At 39.8% G+C, this 21,210-nt stretch overlaps 1 protein-coding gene across 1 annotated transcript; it reads left to right on the forward strand.

Annotated features, from left to right (window-relative positions):
* The first annotated feature begins 788 nt into the window (after nucleotides 1-788).
* On the forward strand, nucleotides 789-20,841 carry slc2a15a (solute carrier family 2 member 15a). Its single transcript, XM_088351083.1, has 12 exons — nucleotides 789-1,222; nucleotides 4,250-4,348; nucleotides 8,540-8,700; nucleotides 11,468-11,592; nucleotides 11,662-11,807; nucleotides 14,608-14,740; nucleotides 14,828-15,015; nucleotides 16,476-16,586; nucleotides 16,666-16,767; nucleotides 16,840-16,915; nucleotides 18,725-18,852; nucleotides 20,165-20,841. Exons 1-12 carry the CDS (start codon nucleotides 1,178-1,180, stop codon nucleotides 20,417-20,419), a joined length of 1,569 nt encoding a protein of 522 aa, XP_088207209.1. The 5' UTR covers nucleotides 789-1,177; the 3' UTR covers nucleotides 20,420-20,841.
* The last annotated feature ends 369 nt before the right edge of the window (nucleotides 20,842-21,210 follow it).

The following is a 21,210-nucleotide window of genomic DNA, read 5'->3' on the forward strand; positions in this document are numbered from 1 at the left end:
TATCAAGCTCAATTCTGGCCTACCTACTGAGACATTTTTTTTAAGCGTGCTATTTGGCTACCTTTTTCGTTTAATAGCTAGCTATCTTCCTACATTTTCAGCTAGTTACCAAGCTCTCTAACAAGCTTTTTGGATTTTTTTGGGATGTCAACTCGCTCACCTTTGATTTTTAAAAATATTTTAAGCTAATGCCCCCAATAAGCAGGCCGGCGCCTTGCATGGCTGCATGGCCGCTATTGGTGTGTGAGTGTGTGTGTGCATGGGTAAGTGTGAAGCACATTGTAAAGCGCTTTGGGAGGTCTTCATTGACCTGAAAAGCGCTATAGAAATGCAGACCATTTACCATTTACTTAATTCTGGCCTCATTTCTAGCTAGCTACCTAGCTTTTTTGAACTTGCTATCTGGCTATTTATAGTTTATAGTTGTTTTTTTACTCTTCTAACCAGCCATCTAGCTCCCTTTTAGTTTTTTTACCTGTACACGTTTCTAGCTAACAAGCTAGCTACATTTTTAGCTATTTAGCATGCTAAGTCGCTGTAATAGAAATTGATATCAAACTGGGCGCCCTTTCCGCTAATTAGTAACAAAAATTAGCTCTAGGCTTTTAAAAAATTGGAGACCCCGGGTTTAAATGAATGTGCTGAATAACACACACTGTCTTTTTAACTCACAGTTCAGAATTCTCCACCACACTAATCCATTCCAGCACACACACGTTTCCCTGTTCTGCTCGGCGTAGCCATTTTATTTGTATCCCGATTACTTTCCCTACCTCAACTCTCTTTTCTTGTTCTCCCTCCTTCAATATTTCTTTTTACGAATGCGTCATCCCCCTACGCCGAAGTTCTTTCTCGCTCTTTGACCCTTTTTGTGGATTTTGCCTCTCCCCTCGCTTAAATTCACTTAAACCTAATTGCTTCCTGCAGGTCTTTCTCTTGCTCCGTCACGCTGTATCCTATCATGTGATGACACTGTGTGTGCTTGTTTATGGGAGTTTGTGCTTTAGCTCAGCGGAAGAAGAGAAAGAAATGGCCTGCTGCAGTTGAATGGACTCCTCAGATTTGGCCTGCAAGAGCATCGTGACTTTTTTGGGCTATGCCGTTGCTCCTGGTGTAGAATTCAACCTTTTTTTTCTTTTTTTTTTACTTTGTGGGACTTTATGAGAATTTTTTTTAAATGGCAGAGGAAGTTTTAATCCCGGAGTCTGGCAGAATAACCTCGGTGAGTGACATTTGAAGTGTTGTAGTTTAAAGTAACTAAAATAACTAGACTAGCAAGAGGTTTTTGATTTCATGTGTATTCTTTATTCTCTTATGTGTATGAATCTCCGATTGAATGAGTAACAATACTCCTGTGTGTGTAAATCTAGTAATGGTTACATGTGATTTTCGACCCCTGTTCGTTGATGTAATGTTTTATACAACTCAGTGTTTTGAAACAAGGGTTCCCACAGTTACAAAATTGTGCCCACAGTAATTAAACTGCCAGTAAACCATGACCTTCTTTCGTAGCCTTAAGGAATGCGAATAATGCCAAGGCATTATTGTGATCTGATGTCATAAAGTTGTTTACCACTAGAGAATGCTATTGCTGCAGTTGCTTCCTGTGATAGGACATGTGGGTCCAGGATTGGACTCTGTAGTCGCCAAAGAACTCAGCGATAATACTGTAGTGGACATCATCATCGGCCTTCCATGGAGAACTGCGATCAAGCGATGTTGGATGTTCCGGTTGTTTCGATTGTTCAAGTCAAGTCAAGTCATTTTTAGTTGTATAGCCCTTAATCACAAAGAGTCTCAAAAGGCTGCACAGGTTATTACTATTTTTCAGACTATTATTACACCATCCCCTGATCTGGAACCAGCATGAGGGCAAGGAAAAACTCAAAAACCTCAACATGAGGAAAATATAGAAACCATGAGAAGGGACCGCACATGTGGCATCCCCCTTTCAGGATTACCAGACAGCAAAGGATGTTGCAATCACAAATAATACAGAGATATTGTCCACGAAAGGTATAGGTTTTTCATATGCTCTACAGTAGAAGTGTGTTTTAAGCTTAGATTTAAACATTTCCACTGAGGTTGCAGATCGGATCTCAGGGGGAAGAGCATTCCAGAGCACCGGTGCCCGGATGGAGAACGCTCTGTTCATAAATAACAATTGTTCATCTTGATGAATGAGTAAAGTCATGACATGGTGTCAGAATAAGCTCCTTCACCCTGAAGACAAGACTGAAGCAACGTGATGGCTAAGTGAAACTCTCCTGAACCGTTTGACCTTACCCACCCATCAGTCTGGCCGATCCGTAGGCACGTGGGGAGAAGCACATGAGAGAAAGCTTTGAAAAAGGTGAAAAGCATGTTGACGTCCGCTCCTGTACTAGCCTATTAGCCAACTGTTGTAAGTGCTGATGCTAGCAGCTATGGCTTAGAAGGTATTCAAAACCAAGAACACACCGAGGGACTGAGACCAATTGCTCACAAATTTAAAAGGAATTTCCAGCAAGTGTTTGGACTTGTGAGCATTTCAGAAGATACTTACAAGGTATGGACAAGTTTGTGCTGGAGGCTGAGCCTTTAGTTCCACTGATGAACAAGTATGACTCGGATAAAGCACCGGTTCGGTGTCAGAAGCTATTGATGTGTCTTATGAGGTTCAATGCTGAAGCGGTTTATGTGCCAGGGAAACAACTGATTGTGGGAGACACCCTGTCTCGCAATCCCCTGCTGGACTGCATGGAGTCAAAGACAGAGCATAAGGTGAAGTCATATGTTAGTAGTGATTGAAACCAAGACAGATTATAGGCAATGGAAGAGACCACAAACAATGATGACATGCTTCAAAAAGTAATCCGTTACATAGGCAAAGGTTGGCTGCCAGAAGTGTCCCATCGTCCAGTTAACCTGATCAAGTTTCCTACTGTATGACCTCAATTATCTGAGTTTGATGGACTCTTACTGTATGTCGACCACGTACATTGCAAAAAGATGTATTTTCACAAATAAACACAAGTCTCCAGGGACTTACAAATTGCTGGAAAAGAGCTAACATCAACCATCTCAAAGAAAAGAACCACTCATTACAACATTGCCATCTGGACCTTGGCAGAAGATAACTGCTGATATTTTTGAACTGAACTGAAAACTATATTAGTCACAGACTATTACTCGCGCTACACGGAGAGATCAAAGTTAGTTACAAGTTGTAACCAAATTATCTCACATCTCGAGTTTTTGTTTGCCAGATGAAGTATTCCAATATAAATTATTACTGACAAAAGTCCTCAGTTTGCTTTATCAGAGTTTTGCAGATTCACTGAGGAGTACAACTTTATCAACTTCTCACTATCTTCAAGCTAATGGAGCTGAACTTACAGAGCCACGCCTATTGAAGCAACAGGACAAAGCCCAGTCCAACTGATGATTGGACTTGAAATCAGAACAACAGTTCCTGTGCTGCAACACCATCTGTGCCCAACTACCGTTGACCACTAAGCAGTAAGACTATTGGACCAAGGGACTAAGGCAGCCTAGCGATTCTTCTACAACAGGCTACATTCTACCTGACCCCTGCCTGAACTGCAGCCAGGCCAGCACATTAACGTCAAATTAGACGGGGAGAATATTTGGAAAACTCTAGTGAAAAACGAGAAACTGCAGAACCAAGGTCTTACATTATCCAAACTGACCATGGAACAGTTGCTCGGAGAAACCAGAGGCATCTACAGAAAATGCCTAAGCCAGCTTTCCAGGGTGTTGGACATGAGACTAGTAGTGACAATGATTCTGCTATTGTTGTTGATGACACAAATACTAGTCCACCTGTAACCTGTATTCAAAATCCATCTTCAGAGCCTAGTTTAAAGACTATGTTGAGGTTTTCAACCTGCTATTGCATATTGTTCTGTTCTGAAAAGGGAAAAGTTTGCTCACAATTATTCGACGAATTGACATTGGTTTGATTGTCCCAGGAGGAAAAGAAACAACGACATGTTGTGAAAACTGAGCCGGGGGAAATGTGATGCTGGATATTTCGGTAGTTCCTCATTAAACAAGTGTTAATTTCCATGAATGAGTGAATTCATGACAACTACTGTTCCACCATAAATGAATACCTAATGTTCTAGCAGAAGCCAGCCAGTATGTGAGTGATTTATCATCAGTGTATGAATGTGGTTGTGGGTTACATGCTATTTGTATATCTAATGTCATATTTGTTATAAATCCTTTCTTTGTTCTTGCAAAGCATCTTACAGGCTCACTGTTGGCTGTGGCTTTTCTGAGTTCCTTCGGGAGTTCTATGCTTTATGGATACAATTTAGCTGTGGTCAATTCTCCAGCTGTGGTGAGTAAACTCCATTCCATTTGAATGTCTTTCAATGTTTCTTTTGTACTCTGAATATTTACTGTAAATTTGTTAATTGCAACCTTTGGTAATGACCTAAATGACAAGACGGCATCCTATGCACAGAGATCCCTCGGTTTCCGTGGTTAACCAGAACCACCCGCGAAAATGGAAAATCCGCAAAGTAGTGTCCTTTAGGACATGAAAACGCACTTCCTGCTGACCATGTCATCCCTCCAAGCCATGGTCGTTGTGACGTAATACAATTGACGATTTATTCTTCAGTTTTTTTCTGGAGGGAAGGCTCTTTTAAATCTCAACTCACTTCTAAAGTAACAATTACCGTAAATTCCGGACTATAGAGCGCACCTTATAAGCCGCACGCACCACATTTCGGGAGGAAAACCGATTTTGTACATACACAAGCCGCACCTGTATATTAGCCGCGTGCGCCCACATTGAAAAAATGCAACACAAACACGACATTAACCTGAACCCTTCAAAAGGGCATTTTTGATCAGCAAACTCTGTCGGGTCATTTTGAGTTTTTCTGTCATTTTTTCTTACACTTCGTTTGTTACTTTATTCCTTGCAGTTTTCATTTTCAGTGTCAGTCATTCCTAGTTTCAACTTTGTCAAATTTGTTTTGTTTGTACCCTACTGAGGATAAGCGGTGCAGATAATGGATGGATGGATGGCTAATACCCTCCATACAATTGCTTCCAACCGGTCAGTAGTGGCAATAGGGGAGGGACTCTGGGGAAGCTAGGGCGATCCTGACCTAACTTCAGGAAAGGGGAGTGTGTCCCTCAAATGTCCTCCTCTTGTGAATGTGCTTGGCTAGAGTAGGGAGCAAAATGGAGATGGGAGTAATGGGATTGAGTCATAACATAGACACTTAACCTGAAATGAAAACATTCATGATAGAAAAACTCTGCTTCTAATAATCTTGGGAATAACCACAGTCTCTAAACTCTACAGTGGTAAATATCAGCCCTGTTAAAGGCCCACAATAAAGGTTTTCGTTCTGATGATTAATCCCTCAACTGAAACTGGGAATCCTAAAATACAACGTTTTAAAAGTCATAAATAGGCAGCGTGAAATCTGATCTAAGTATTTTTAGATGCAGATTCACAAAGCATTAAAAGCTGAATACCTTCATTCATAAAATCCTGGGCCCTTTTTACAAAGTGACTCTCTGTACCGGCATTTGTGATGCCTTTGGCATCTTGTATGAAGATAAAGTCCGTGTAGATATTGGATTGTGAGACTGAAAATGGGTGCTGCTTTGCTAAGGGATTAAGAGCAACTCATTACCATGTCAACTTTATTTAAGTTCAACTGTGAAATCGTTAGCAACCGTTTATGAACTCACATTCCGGAGAGAGTTAAGCCTCTATACGGCAAATCACACAGCCAAATGTGACGTAGTGTTTTCTCGATTCAAGGTTCTCAAACTCAATTACCCAGAGTTCTGTTAAATTTCCCGTCAAAATGTTCTCTTTATATGCTCAAACATATTCAGTTTTACTTATTTTGAAACTATATATGGATGGATAGATCACTCAAAGATCACAATAACTATGACAATTAATAGTCGCTATGGTTAATGTTCACGGATACTAAAAGACAGCAGAAAAATTAAACTGCACAAATAGAGACAAAAAGTATGAGTGAATGAATGAAAACTTTATTCGAACATCAAAATAAAAACAGAACAAAAACAATAACTCAACAACAAAATAACGTTACATAATATGTTCGAAAAGGGGTAGTAAGTAGCAAATGCTTATATTCCCTAACCCTTCATCTTCCCCACCAAATAAACCAATGATATAACAACAATTGTAATAATATTGTTAATAACAGTTATGATATCAGAATAGCAACAATAACACAAAATTAACTAGACGCACTATTCCTAATCTCTCATATCACTCATACCCATTTTCTTCATCTCTGTATACCGCCAGGAAGGTTTTTTGTATTTAAATTTGAACAAATAAATAGTTGGACATTGTTTGACTCCACACACAGACACACACATACTTTTCCTGGTGGTTCTCACCTTTGGGATTATGAATTCACTACAGCCCCTTGAATTATAATTTCCCTCTTTCCGAATGAATAATTTGTGGATGTTTCCTGGAACTATGTTTTTGTTAACCTTAAATAACAGTTGTGCAGTGAAAAATTTTACAAAATCATCTAATTTTAATAATTTAAACTACAGGAATAAAATATGAGTATGATTTCGATATCCTACCCTGTGTATAGTTATTGCACGTTTTTGGAGGATAAAAAGGGGCTGTAGTGAACTTTAGTAATTATTCCCCCAGACTTCTGCACAATATGTTAAGTATGGAAGAACTAGAGAACAATATAATAAATACAATGCATTATAGTTTAAAATGAATTTGGCTTTATTAATTATTGAAATGCGTTACTTTAGTTTGTATGTGTCTGATGTGTGTTTTCCAGCTTCATTTATTGTCTATTATGACCCCTAAAAACTGAATTCCTGATACAGCGTCTATTGCAACACCATCCATTTTTACTTCTAAATCTTGATTTGCCTTGCGATTACCAAAGAATATTACTTTCGTTTCATTTAGATTTAAAGATAATTCATTTATACTATTGGGTTAATTAATTCACGATTAATATAGGTGACCAAATCAATATATCGTATTTTCCGCACTATAAGGCGCACCGGGTTATAGGGCGCACCCCCCAAAAAATAGTTTTTGGTCCTATATTTTCCATACATATGTCATGGCCAGCATGGTCGCCGTGGCGACCAGTCTGCCCCGCCCCCTGGGCACCAGCTGAAGCAGATCAGCTAATTGCGTGTGTGCTACTTAAGGTTGGGTTGTGAGTATTGCGGGTGTGGGCTAATTACACATTTTCCGTTCTGTTATGCCCTGTCCTGTTTAGTTTGAGTCGGAGGAAACCTGTACCTGCCCATTCTGAGTGTAAGAATGTTTTTGCTCTGTTTTGTCCCGGAGTTTTGGACGACTTTTATTTTGTTAAATAAAAGTTATGATTGTCACCGCAAATGAGTTCTCCCTTCCTGCCTCCTGCCTCCGTTCTGGTCCGGTCCACCCTCGTGACAACATAAGGCGCACCGGATTATAAGGTGCTACAATGGGAACGTGGACAAAACAGTCAGATAGTTCAGTCCAACTTATTACCCCCTTAACATTCCCAAAGCTTGCAAAGAAGCAAATACGTGTCGTAGACACGTGCGGATGCGGTGTCCGTACGATGTCACAAACATTTCTTAGTTTCCATTTTATTTTTTGCTGGTAACTGTGTGGACAGCAAAGTAAGAATTTTATTGTGCAGGGAATTGTGGTTCTTTACTGTGCATATGACAATAAACACTTTGAATTGAATTTAGTTTAAAAAAAACTCATCACAGAAACATCAAGATCGTTCTAAAACAAGATACCGGGAAAATATAAATCCGCGTAGCTCACCTAAGTTCTCTTGCAGCCTTCACGTTCATTAATGATACGTAACCACGGTCTTCTTACAACCGTGAGTGTAGTAAATCCAGGAGAGTAAAATATTTACAAATACAGAATAGTAAAACATGTTTTCTCTATGCCGCAGTGCAACCCAACATGTGATTCACATTCATTTTTTTCGGCCAATTGCAGGCTTTGTTTCGCCCCTTTAGCCCATGCGAGCCTGTAAATGATAAAAAGGATCCGCCCCCTTTACCTCTGAATAACTTTAGCCAATAGTAACTGATTCAAATGATGATTGACACATTGGTTAGGAAATGAAACGCCGGTATATAAATCCCAGCATACAGCGCAGACGACTTCGCCTTCGGGGGAAAATCGAGTCGGCGGCTGCTTGCTTTAGTTGCAAGACTTTGCGACTTAATATTGATTCATATATAAGGCGCACTGTATTATAAGGCGCATGGTCAGCTTTTGAAAAAAATAAAGGCTTTTAGGTGCGCCTTATAGTGCGGAAAATACAGTAGTTATCGTTTGAATAGAAAATGTTCGTGTCGTCTGCAAATATGACTATTTTCAATAGTTTTGAAACATTAAAAATATCGTTAATATATAAATTACATATATTTGGACCCAGGATAGTAGTACAAAGTGATAACTGATGCCGAAATCCACTGACAGCAAAATGTAAAGCTAATATCATGTGTTTTGTCCTAGTATATAAAGGATTTTTACAACAAAACAGCATTGAGTCGCAATGGAACCGGACTCAGCGGCGAGACCCTGACCCTGATGTACTCGTTGACTGTGTCCGTTTTCGCAATCGGCGGTCTCCTCGGGTCTCTGATTGTGGGTGTGCTTGTGACTCGCTTCGGCAGGTAAGACTTTTTTTAGACAGAAATTAAAAATTGAACTTTAAATATTAACTACAGTCGCAAGCGATGTACATATCTCAGAATACGATCTCGTGGAGGTACTGGGACAATGGAACTTGAATACAGATAGAAATTTAAAAAACAAAAACAGAAAAAGCAAGTACAAAGGCTGTGTATTTCCTCGAGCTAGTATGTTTTATTTTGAAATCCTGTTTTATAAAACCACACACATTTCGTTTGTCAGGAACCAGAACCGGATCAGGACCCAAACGCGTGATGTTCTCACACAAGTCTTTTTTTTACGGGAAATGGGAAGTCATGCACGTTAGACAGCAGTTTGGCGTGGAAAGACAGGAAGCCAGAGACCGACGAGATCGATTGATATCGGACAGATGGGGTCGATACCGGACAGGGCGGGACAGACAGACAGGATAGATAATGAAACAGGATATCGAAAATGAACAGGACAAACAAGACGGGAATGAAAACTGGAGAGAATGATAAAAAGTACAAAAATAGACAGGAATGAAACAGGAAACCGATATTAAACAGGACTAAAAAACGGGAACAATACCCGACTGGAAATACCAACAGGAAAACAGGACCGAGTCAAAACCCACGTCTTGCGGGGCAGAGGTTCGTTGACGGACTGACAAAGTAAGAGAGAGCGCACTGAGCTTAAAAAGACGGAAAGCCAATCTGTTAATGGGCGGGGCCAATTGGGCGCCATGGCAACCGTGACATCGTTTAGTAATGTTACAAAGGCCTAAAAGCTATGAGCAACTATGAGGTTTATCTGGTTAACCCGTTTGAGGTAAAATGCAGCAGAAATCCTCTTTAGATTTTGACCTCAAGGTGGCGCTACGAGTTAAGTGAAATATACTATTGTAGTTGAGTTCAAAGGGAGACATATCTTGTGGGTTCAAACCCTTTCACAATAAACTTGAGTGCATTTAATGATTATATTTTACCCTTGACGGAATAGCAATGGGTTTTCTCATGAAATTAGTTATTTTGGTTGAAGCGATCGTGCTTGTTAGTATTTTGGACTCTTTGGCCTTCCATTTTTTGGTCTTTTGGCAGTGTCTGAAACTCATGACCAAAAGTTAGCGGACACCAGGGCAGACAACGCTGAAATGTTGTCTGCCCAGCCATAAAGCCCCATTTTTCACAACTTGAAACGCAATAAGACGATTAATCGCAAAAAAAAAAACCCATTGTTCATTCATGCAATGTTTGCAATGCGTCGTCTGCTACAAGCCACGTGAACTCCTCTTTTCACGATGCTTTTAATGTGTGTTTACGTTTTGTAGCGTCAGAAATTTTGTTAGCTTCTTTTGAATCTTCCTTCTGGGGCTGAGGTTTTGGCTTGATTCCTAACCACTTCACTATTTTTCTAGTGTTATCTCTGCGTCTACTTTGGAAAATGATATGCAAATGAGTGACCTTATAACGTTCGGGAAAGTCTGAAAGTTATTCGGTGCAGGCTTCTGAACGAAGATTTCGAAATCGGAATAAAATCATCAATAAAATGATTTGGAAAAAATAAATAAATAAATAAAAACGAATTTTTTTTTTTCTTTTTTGAAAAAGTTGTCGGCCACCCGGGCAAAGACGTAGTGTACTTTGTACGCCCGAAGTAAAAGATGCACACCCCGGGCAGATTTTTTTTCAGACACTGCTTTTGGGCAGTTGACAAAATTTCCCAAGAAAAAAAAAGATTTGTCTGTGAGCATGATTGGAACCAGAGTAATCACCAGTCCTGCATGAGGCAACCAAAAAATGTCCAAAATATGAGATTACTTTATGCTTGGTTTTTGGCAATACAAATTATTTTTTTCAAATATTATGAACTAGCCCATAAACTCTTGGACAGACCACACAGACCGCAAGTGTCAATTTACTTACTGTACAAAAGACTTTTAGTAAAAGGTAATTGGACTGCATTTCTATAGCACTTTTAACCAGTCACTGAAAACATCCCAAATGGCTTTACAATGTACTTTACACTTACCCAACTTGTCAGCTATGCAAGGCAATTTTACATGATATGTCCAATATACAAAAAAAAGTGTATTTTCTGTCACGGTTGCCATGGTGCCCAATTGGCCCCGCCTGTGTGGCGCCAGCTGCAGCTTGTTGACAGATTGGCTGCCTGTCAATATTTAAACTCTGTCCTGTCAGTCCCCTTTTGTCCGTCTGCGAACCTCAGTTTACGCTAGGCAAGGTTTTCGACCCTGACTCTCTCCTGTTTCGGCTCCCGTCTGTTTCCCGGCTTTGACCCGTTTTTTGATCTTGACCATGTCTACTCTCCTCTCCTGGCTTTCGACTCGTTGCGGATCTCTACCACGTTTTCGCTCTCCTGTCCCGGCTACTGACCTGTTTTTCCCGCTCCCGACACCGCCATTTCTCGCCACGGAAGTGCCACTTACGCGTTCAGAGCGACCTGCTCCCCGCGACCAGCGATCACCGGATCGTGTGTGCAATCCTTTCCCTTCTTCCCAATAAAACTGTGAGAATCGTTACGCGAGTGGGTCCTGTCTCTGTTCTGGTCTTGACAGTTTTCTTACATTACACAAATTTAGTGGATTATTTTAGATATCCACACGTCTTTTTGGTGTGATAAAAAATACTGCATAATATACTTGCAAATTCCTTTGTTGTTATATGAAATTTTCATGCAACCTAAAACCTAAAAAAATGTAGTATTAAAGAAAAATGTGTCTTATTGACTTCTGGTTTTACTCTATATTTTCTGGTGTAATTTCAGGAAAGGCACAGTGGTCAAAACAACTTTTCTAGTATTTATTGCTGGTTCGTTAATGGGCTTCAGTAGAAGTTGTGGTTCACCCGAGATGGTCATACTCGGACGTTTCATCACAGGGATTCATTCAGGTATTCCAAATTCATTTTCCGTGTATTCTAAATTAAATTAGATCTTTAATTAACTAATTTGTCTTTCAGGAATCTCTTTAAGTGTTGTTCCAATGTACCTTGGTGAGATAGCTCCGAAGAACCTCAGGGGCTTTCTGGGTCTGGTGCCAAGTATTTTTATTGGTACGGGAGTCTTTGCTGCACAAATTCTTGGACTTCACGAGTTGTTGGGAAAGGTATGCTTTTGATTATACTGTAATCCCTCATTAAAAGGGATAATAGACCATGGCTGCATGGGTGCTGTTTATTTTAGTCGGAAAAAAACTGTAAGACAGATTTGCTGGACATAACACAAATTTGCTCTCTCTGCCACTGCTTTGTAAAATAATTGACTGGGGATAATGGATCTTAGCCAAAACAGTGCATTCCATTTTAGCCGTGCCACAATCGCAAGCTTCAGCAGACGAACTAGAAAAAAACACTCTGCTGGCAAATACTCTCAGTAATAGTTGACCAGGGATAATGAAAACCTGGCATTTCATTTCAGGCATGCCAGACAAAGTTTTCTTCTGCCGGTCCTCTCTGCAGAATTATGGGATTGTGGATAATGGATGCAGCTCATGTTAGGCCAAAAAACAGTAACGGCAAAGAAAAAAGCCGCACACCTTGAAAAAGGTTCTCTCTGGCTGTTGCCAATTACAGCAAAATGCAATTGGGGATAATGGATTGCGGCTGCAAGAAGGCAGTTCTCTTTTCGTTTGACATAACAGAAAAAAAAGCAGGCAGAACAAAACTGCGCTCTGCTAGCCCAAGTTTGCAGCCATACAAAATTGGGGATAATGGATCATTGAATATATTTTTAATAGTCCCCAAAAAAACTGAAAGAAAGACATGACACAAATTTGCCCTCTTTGCCCCTGCGCTCTGAAATAATTGACTGGGGGTAATGGATCTCAGCCATTTCATTTTAGCAGTGCCACAATAGCAGGCTTCAGCAGTTGAAACTGAAAAAAAAACCCTCTCTGCTGGCACAGGCACTCAGTAATATTTGACCAGGGATAATAAAAACCTAGCATTTCATTTTAAGCATGCCAGAAAGACCCGCCTTATGACAAAGTTTTCTTCTGCCGGTCCTCTCCGAATTAAGGGATTGTGGATAATGGATGCAGCCCATCTCAGGCCAGAAAACAGTAACAGCAAAGAAAAAAGTCAGACACCCTGAAAAAGGTTCTCTGCCTGTTGCAGATCACAGCAAATTGCGATTGGGGATAATGGATTGCGGCTGCAAGAGGGCAGTTTACTTTTCGTTTGACATAACAGAAAAAAAGACGCCAGGCAGAACAAAAATGCGCTCTGCTAGCCCAAGCTTGCAGCCATATAAAATTGGGGATAATGGATCATTGAATATATTTTTAATAGTCAAAAAAAAAAAACTGAAAGAAAGACATGACACAAATTTGCCCTCTTTGCCCCTTCTCTCTGAAATAATTGACTGGGGATAATGGATCTTAGCCAAAACAGTGCATTTCATTATAGCCGTGCCACAATAGCAGGCTTCAGCAGCTGGAACTGGAAAAAAACACTCTGCAGGCACATGCTTTCAGTAATAGTTGACCAGGGATAATGAAAACCTGGCATTTCATTTTAAGCATGCTAGAATGGCACACCCTATAAAGTTTTCTTCTGCCGGTCCTCTCCGCAGAATTAAGGGATTGTGGATAATGGATGCAGCTCATCTTAGGCCAAAAAACAGTAATGGCAAAGAAAAAAGCCACACACCCTGAAAAAGGCTCTCTCTGGCTGTTGCCAATCACGGCAAAATGCGATTGGGGATAATGGATCTGGCACTGGGACAATGGACCTTGAATACAGATACAATTTAAAAAAATAAACAGAAAAGCTAGCACAAAGGCCGTTTATTTCCTCGGGATAGTATGTTTATTTTGAAATACGGTTTTATAAAACCACACACATTTCGTTTAGTAATATTACAAAGGCCTAGAGCTATGGTAAAGCTATGGATCTGGGGATAATGGATAATGGCAATCTGCAAGAAGGCAGTTCACTTTTTGTTGGACATAACGGCAAAAAAAGCCGCCAGGCACAACAAAAATGCGCTTTGCTAGCCCAAGTTTACAGACATATAAAATTGGGGATAATGGATCATGGAATATTTCAAGTTTTGTTATATTTTATTATATGTTAAGTACAAAGTGCGAATTAGCAAAGGATTACAGTGTACCCGTTTTGGGATTTAAGATCTCCTACTAGTTTCCATTTTCGACAAAACAGACACTAATAACCAGGGTTAGGTAGGGTTACTTTAACTTGATTACTTTCAATTACTTTTGGATTACTCCAATACCAAATCTGCTAATAAAAGACAAAAGAAACTAAATATGAATAAAATGATGACTCACAACACGTGGTAAGCTTTCTCTCCTGGCTTTGATCTCTTTGATCTCCGGCAAAACTAACATAAAATGCGACAGAAACAAAATGAAAATAAATCCAAACAGCTTGCCAACATCATTTTTGCCGTTCCATGTATTCCGTTACTCCCCAAGCCTGCACAAAATTTTATGTTTACTAACATTTTATGTTAGTTTTGCCGAAGATCAAAGAGATCAAAGCCAGGCGAGAAAGCTTACCACGTGCTGTGAGTCATAATTGTATTCATATTTAGTTCCTTTTGTCTTTTATTAGCATATTTGGTATGGGAGTAATCCAAAAGTAATTGAAAGTAATCAAGTTAAAGTAACCCTACCCAACCCTGTGTGCGCATGCGTCTGCCGCCTCGGATTTCATGTGGTAGTTGTGTAGTGAAAGGAAGTCCGTCTCTTTTTAGAGAACCGGATTTTTCGGCTCAACTCATTAAAGAGAGCCGGCTTTCAAACGGCTCACTTGCTTTGATGCATTATATTACGAATGAATATGAATATTTTTGACTCTATTTTGTGCATGGAGAACAATCCTTTACCTAATCTGTGTTAAATACCAGTTTAAATAATGGGATTATTTTATATCATTTTTCAGGAAGAACACTGGCCTCTGTTCCTTTCTGTGGTGGTGATTCCTACATTTGTTCAGTTAATCCTGTTGCCATGGTTTCCAGAGAGCCCGAGATACCTGTTGATTGAAAAACACAATGTACACGCCACCATCACAGGTCAATAACTTTCTAACTAAGCTCTCCTAAGAATCGTTTCTGGTGTTTGTAGTATTGTTTTATAATACTCTGTGTATATTGTTCCAGCTCTGAAGTGGTACAGAGCCGATTGTAACATCCAGGCTGAGATCGAGGAGATGCAGGAGGAACAGCGATCCTTGTCATCGGTGAAAACGATATCAGTATGGAGTTTGCTCCATGATGACACAGTGCGCTGGCAGGTCCTCAGTGTGGTTGTCATCAACATCGGAATGCAGTTGTCTGGTATTGACGCTGTAAGGATTTTGTGTGTACAAAATGTCACATATTCATACCTGTCAACCTGTAGGTGTTTGCCGTACAAAGTACGTTTATGATGCATTTTAAGACGTGTACGACGTACGAGAAAATCTGTACGGAAAAACGCAAATTTGTCAATGATGGGTACCATCCGGTGTACACCGACTTTCACAAAACGGCAAATCAATCGAGTCAAACCAGTTCGCCGCGGTAGCCTCTATCCCGGTATCGTTTTTTTTTTGTTGCAAACGAAGCGAGCGGTTTGATGCTACTGTGCGCATGCGTCTGCCACCTGGGGATTTCATGTGGTAGTTTGTGTAGTGGAAGGAAGTCCGTCTCTTTTTAGAGAACCGGCTTTTTTGGCTCAACTCATTAAAGAGAGCTGGGTCTCAAACAGCTCACTTGCTTTGATGCATGATAGACAGACAGACAGACAGCCCGATAGATAGATAGATAGATAGATAGATAGATAGATAGATAGATAGATAGATAGAAAGAAAGGGAGAGTGAGAGATAGATAGATAGATAGATAGATAGATAGATAGATAGATAGATAGATAGATAGATAGATAGATAGATAGATAGATAGATAGATAGATAGATAGATAGATAGATAGATAGATAGAGTGAGAGATAGATAGATAGATAGATAGATAGATAGATAGATAGATAGATAGATAGATAGATAGATAGATAGATAGATAGATAGATAGATAGATAGATAGATAGATAGATAGATAGATAGATAGATAGATACTTTATTCATCCCCGTAAGGAAATTCACACATCCAGCAGTATCCTTGTGTTGAAAATAAAACAATAATAAAGTAAAAGGAATATAATACATAAATACCCAATATAACGTGTTGATATAGAGTGTTTGAACAGTGCTACATAAAATATATTATTATTATATTACGAATTATTATGTTGTATAAAGAAGTTAAGAAAAAAAGGAAGTATAAAAGGAGAAAATGAAAAAAGACAGGTTTGCGGTTATCCCTTTAATCAGTATATTACAGACAATAATTTAAATCAGAAAATAAATGAATAATTTGAATAAGAAAATGTATTATTCTACTTAATTATATTTGCATATATTTTTTCCTTCTACAGTGAATGTCCAAGCTACTTCATTTTTGAACTTTTTTATAATAAACATCATTCATGTCCAGCAACTCAGTATCTCACAACAAAATGTTAATAACAATATATAGGATATAACGAAACACATGTAAAATATAACATGTTAAACTACATCAATAAACACGTTTGAAAAAAAAATATGGTGTAAGATTTTTTTGTATTTTGCGAGGGAAAGTACGACAGTTTGTAAGGGCATGGAGCCCTGGAGCTTGACAGGTATGCATATTCAATTATACAAAAATGTCTCCTTAAGACAAGATTTTTAAGAAGGATTGCAAACATGCATGTATTTGCATATATTCCCTTATAGATCTGGTTCTACACCAATGACATCTTTGAGAATGCAGGGATCCCACCGCCAGAGATCCCTTACACAACAGCGGGAACAGGAATCATAGAGATAATCGCTGGACTCATCGGGGTATGCTTACAATCGCATTCAATGGAAACCACCTTAACACTTTCGATATGCTGGGTTTTTAATCCTAATCCTCTTGCAGTGTTTCACCATAGAGAAGCTGGGGAGGAGGCCTCTCATGGTCGGAGGTTTCACAATGATGGGCATCTGCAGTGCTGGAATAACATTAACCTTGATTTTACAGGTGAATTTGTTTGCATACTTGTGTAAATTGGTGTTTGATACCAGCTCTGACACCAGCTTTTTCTTCCCCCAGTCTCGTTTATCTTTCATGCGTTACGTGAGTGTCTGCTGTGTGGTCGGCATCATTGCTGGATTCTGTATCGGCCCGGGTAAGTTACCCTTGACTACATTTGCTTGACAGGTTTTCAGGAGCAACGGAACCTATGCCTTAGTAGGGCAATTTTACTTCTTAATAATTTGGGTCATAAGCACAGTATTCCAGTGCAACATGTCGGTCAGGGACAGGACAGGAAGCAGGAAGCAGAACCCACTCGTGTAACCTACTCACAGTTTATTGGGGAGAAGAGAAAGAAGCGCACACTCGATCCGGAGATCGTTGGTTGTGGGGAGTAGATTGCTCGGGAGCGCGGAAGTGATCAAAGTCAAAGAGATTGTGAAGAGAGCCAAACAGGAGCAAAAACACAGGAAAAAACAGAGATTCACAGGGCTTGGCAAAACAAGAGCAAAAACACAGGATAAACGGAGATTCTCAGGGCTTGACGTGTCAAAAGAGAATTTCGCAGACGCTCCGACCCCAGGCGACTCACAGGACAGCGTTTAAGTATTCCCAGGGAGCAATCTGTCAATGATTATCAGCTGGTATCCATGGGCGGGGCCAATTGGGCGCCCTGGCAACCCTGAAAGAAGCTGGTGCCACATGGCGGGGGCCAATTGGGCGCCATGGCAACCATGACAATGTCTCTAAAACACAAGAATGGGTTAACCTGGTAATCAATCTATATTTTTGATGTCTAATCAATCATTGATATTTCAAACTCCAACACTAAGAGAAACAGATGTTATAGGAGATGTCGCCACTCCATAAAGTATTTGATCAAGTTGATAATGGTAAGGTGAAAACACCAAACCTTGAACCATTACATGGTTCTCTTCTCCACCAAATGATGTTACCTATTATGTGGCATTGATGGCAGAAAAATTGGCATACAGATGGTTACTTCTTATGGTCATGCTATAACTTGATAGGCTGCAAGACAACCCAGGCTTGAGCAAGGATATTGTTGGCAATTTAACTTTCAAAATGTACCGTTTACCTAATTGTTCCAATTAGTTATCTGACTCCGTTAGCCAAACACGACCTTTATTCATTCAACAATTATGCGCGCTCGCTTCTTGAGTGAAAAATGACCAGGAAAGCCGACATTTTCACACAGGGGGGCGGATTTATTCACAACACAGACCTAAGTGTGCCCTCAGGAGACCGCTGAAGTGACGTTGGAGTCTGTGGGAAGCCCCCCTTCTGAAGTCCTTTAGCTTTCTCTTATTAGCCCACGTCTCACTGCAAGATGGCGTCTCGGCTCCTCCCATGGGCGTGCAAAGCAGTTGTTTGCCCCCAACGATCTCACAACACAGCGCCTTGATGTCTGGCTTCCCAAAACAACGCCGGGTCGTTCTGCGTCAACAACGTCTGGGTGTGCTGATGTGCTATCAGCAGTACGTCCCGTCCTAAAAACAACATCTACCACCACTTATGCCTGCCCTGAACTTTCACTGCTCATTGAATAAAGGCACTGTCAGTAAAAATCTATTGTATTAAACCCAATACATGTAACTTGTAGTCAATCGTATAAAATCCTTTATAGTCAAATGTATAAAATCCTTTAATATGCTCGGAAGGTTATGTCTCTCATCTGTCGTAAGAATGCAGGGTAAATTAGTTAGGGAAAGAAAAGTCTGGGCTACATGACTGAAGCTGCTGCCCTTGCGAAGCGTCCTCGGATAAGTTTAAGATAACGGATTGGTAGATAAAAGCTAGTCCTGTTGTGGCAAAGGTGATGTCACAAAAGTATGGTCAAATGTATCCAGTCACAGCCTGAAAAGTCTTGATCTCCGAGACTGATTTGATTTATAAATATTGGAATATCACCGAAATTAATTCGTTATTTCTGTTCTTACAGCCGGGGTCCCCTTCTTGGTCACAGCTGAGCTGTTTAAACAATCCCACCGCCCGGCAGCCTACATCGTGGGTGGATCTCTCAACTGGCTTTCCAATTTCACTGTGGGCTTTGTCTTCCCCTTTCTGCAGGTGAAGAGTACTGAACTATGTAGAAATAAAAACCTAACTCTGATTCCAAAAATACATACTGTAAATTTAAGGAGTACAGCTCTATACTTTTGCTACATTTTAAACACTGCGGTGAGCTGCTCTTTTCCACAACACTTGCACTTTAAATACTAAACACCGCCGTGATGTCTTAAAACAGGTTTACTACCCTTTGATAGTCCCTATTTCCTTTAATCCTTGAAAAACGATAACAAGCAAATGCAATTTGTTCCTGTACAACCACCAATAACGCCACAAAAAGATGACTTCCACGTCTGCGCTGCAATCTGGCACTATTCTCTTTATGGTTGCGGTTTGTACAAGGAGCTTCGTTCTTAAGAACAAAGAAGGGTTATTAAGAACCCTATTCGTTCGAAGAGCTTCGTTCTTTGTATGCGGCTTTCAATCAGGTGCGCTCTGTAATCCGAAATTAACGGTACACAAACCAGTGTCTGAAACTCAGGACAAAAAGTGAGCGGACACCAGGGCAGAGAACTCTGAATAGTTGTCTGCCCAGCCATAAAGTTGCCTGCCCTATGTTTCACAACTTGAAACACAACAAGACGACTAATCGCAAAAAAACCCATTGTTAAGGAAGTATTAAGGATTGATAATCAGAATATGTAACAGAACAACACTTTAAATTTAAGTTTAATATAAATCTACTTATAACATTCATTGCATGTCTATGACATCACTGTTTTCCGTCTGCGATCAGTATGTACCTGTATTTACTCATCTTCATTCATGCAATGTTTGCGTTGCGTCGTCTGCTACAAGCCACGTGAACTCCTCTTTCCACGATACTTTTAATGTACGTTTACATTTTGTAGCGTCATAAATTTTGTTAGCTTCTTTTGAATCTTTCTTCTGGGGCTAAGGTTTTGGCTTGATTGCTAACCACTTATTCATTTTTCTTGTGTTCTCTTTGCGTCTACTTTGGAAAATGATATGCAAATGAGTGACCTTGTAACGTTCGGGAAAGTCCGGAAGCACGAAGTTATTCAGTGCAGGCTTTTGATTGGCTACCGGGTATGCAAATTGCCAAACGAACCAAAATTTTCAAACCAAACAAAGATTTCGAAATCGGAATAAAGCAAACGTTTGATTTGAAAAGAAATGAAAAAAAAATCTTTTGTTTATTATTTTCTTTCTTAAAGAAAAAGCGGGCAGAGACGTTTTTTCAGACACTGACACAAAACAAACAAATTATATTTCATGAAAACAGCAATTGTATTTTGATGTTTTGTCACCATTGTGAACCCTCTTACCCTACTTTTCATTTAACCACCAGATGTCAGCTGGATCTTACTGCTACTTGGTCTTCGCCAGCATTTGTCTATCCGTGGCTGTCTACGTCTACGCTGTCATACCTGAAACCAAAAACAAGACTTTCATGGAGATAAGTCGCTTGTTCTCCAAGAAACAGCCCATTCTGGAGACCCAATGCCTTCACCTGGTGGATCAGCTGAAGCTGAAGAAGATGAATGGTTATGGAGGTTTAGACCACCATTCGATGGAATTTGAAAACTCTTGCATCGTACCTTAACAAAGGTTCATATTTATACTCAGATTCTAGAGTCAGACTAAAAAAACTGCTGATTTAATGTGTTTTGACACAAGACCACAACGGCAAACACGCTTCATTTTGTATTTTATTCTCTTAAATTCTTAAATGTACTGTACCCTACAGATAAGTGACCAGCAGGGTTGGGTAGGGTTACTTTAACTGGATTACTTTCAATTACTTTTGGATTACTCCAATACCAAATATGCTAATAAAAGACAAAAGAAACTAAATATGAATAAAATGGTGACTCACAACACGTGGTAAGCTTTCTCTCCTGGCTTTGATCTCTTTGATCTCCGGCAAAACGAACATAAAATGAACAAAATGAAAACAAATCCAAACAGCCTGCCAACATCATTTTTGCCGTTCCATGTATTCCGTTACTCCCCAAGCCTGCACAAAATTGAGTCATTTTATTCATATTTAGTTTCTTTTGTCTTTTATTAGCATATTTGGTATTGGAGTAATCCAAAAGTAATTGAAAGTAATCAAGTTAAAGTAACCCTACCCAACCCTGGTGACCAGTCACTTTGTTTTTATGTACGGCAGACTTCCGGGATACTGCGACTCCTTTTAACGATACTTTGAATTTTTCTATGTGGAATAAAGTATTTTTTATGTCCTGTTTCCCACTATCCGAATCCGACTAAGAACATGATTTTGCACTCCCAAAAAACGTATACCATTTGTCATGTTCGTACGTATTGTTGGGATTTTTCTCTTATTAATGTACCGTTTACCAAATTGTTCGAATTAGTTATCGTACTCCA

This window comes from Urocampus carinirostris, chromosome 13 (genome assembly GCF_059441175.1).
Source record: "Urocampus carinirostris isolate Australia breed hairy pipefish chromosome 13, RoL_Ucar_1.0, whole genome shotgun sequence".
NCBI classification, from domain to species: Eukaryota; Metazoa; Chordata; class Actinopteri; order Syngnathiformes; family Syngnathidae; genus Urocampus; species Urocampus carinirostris.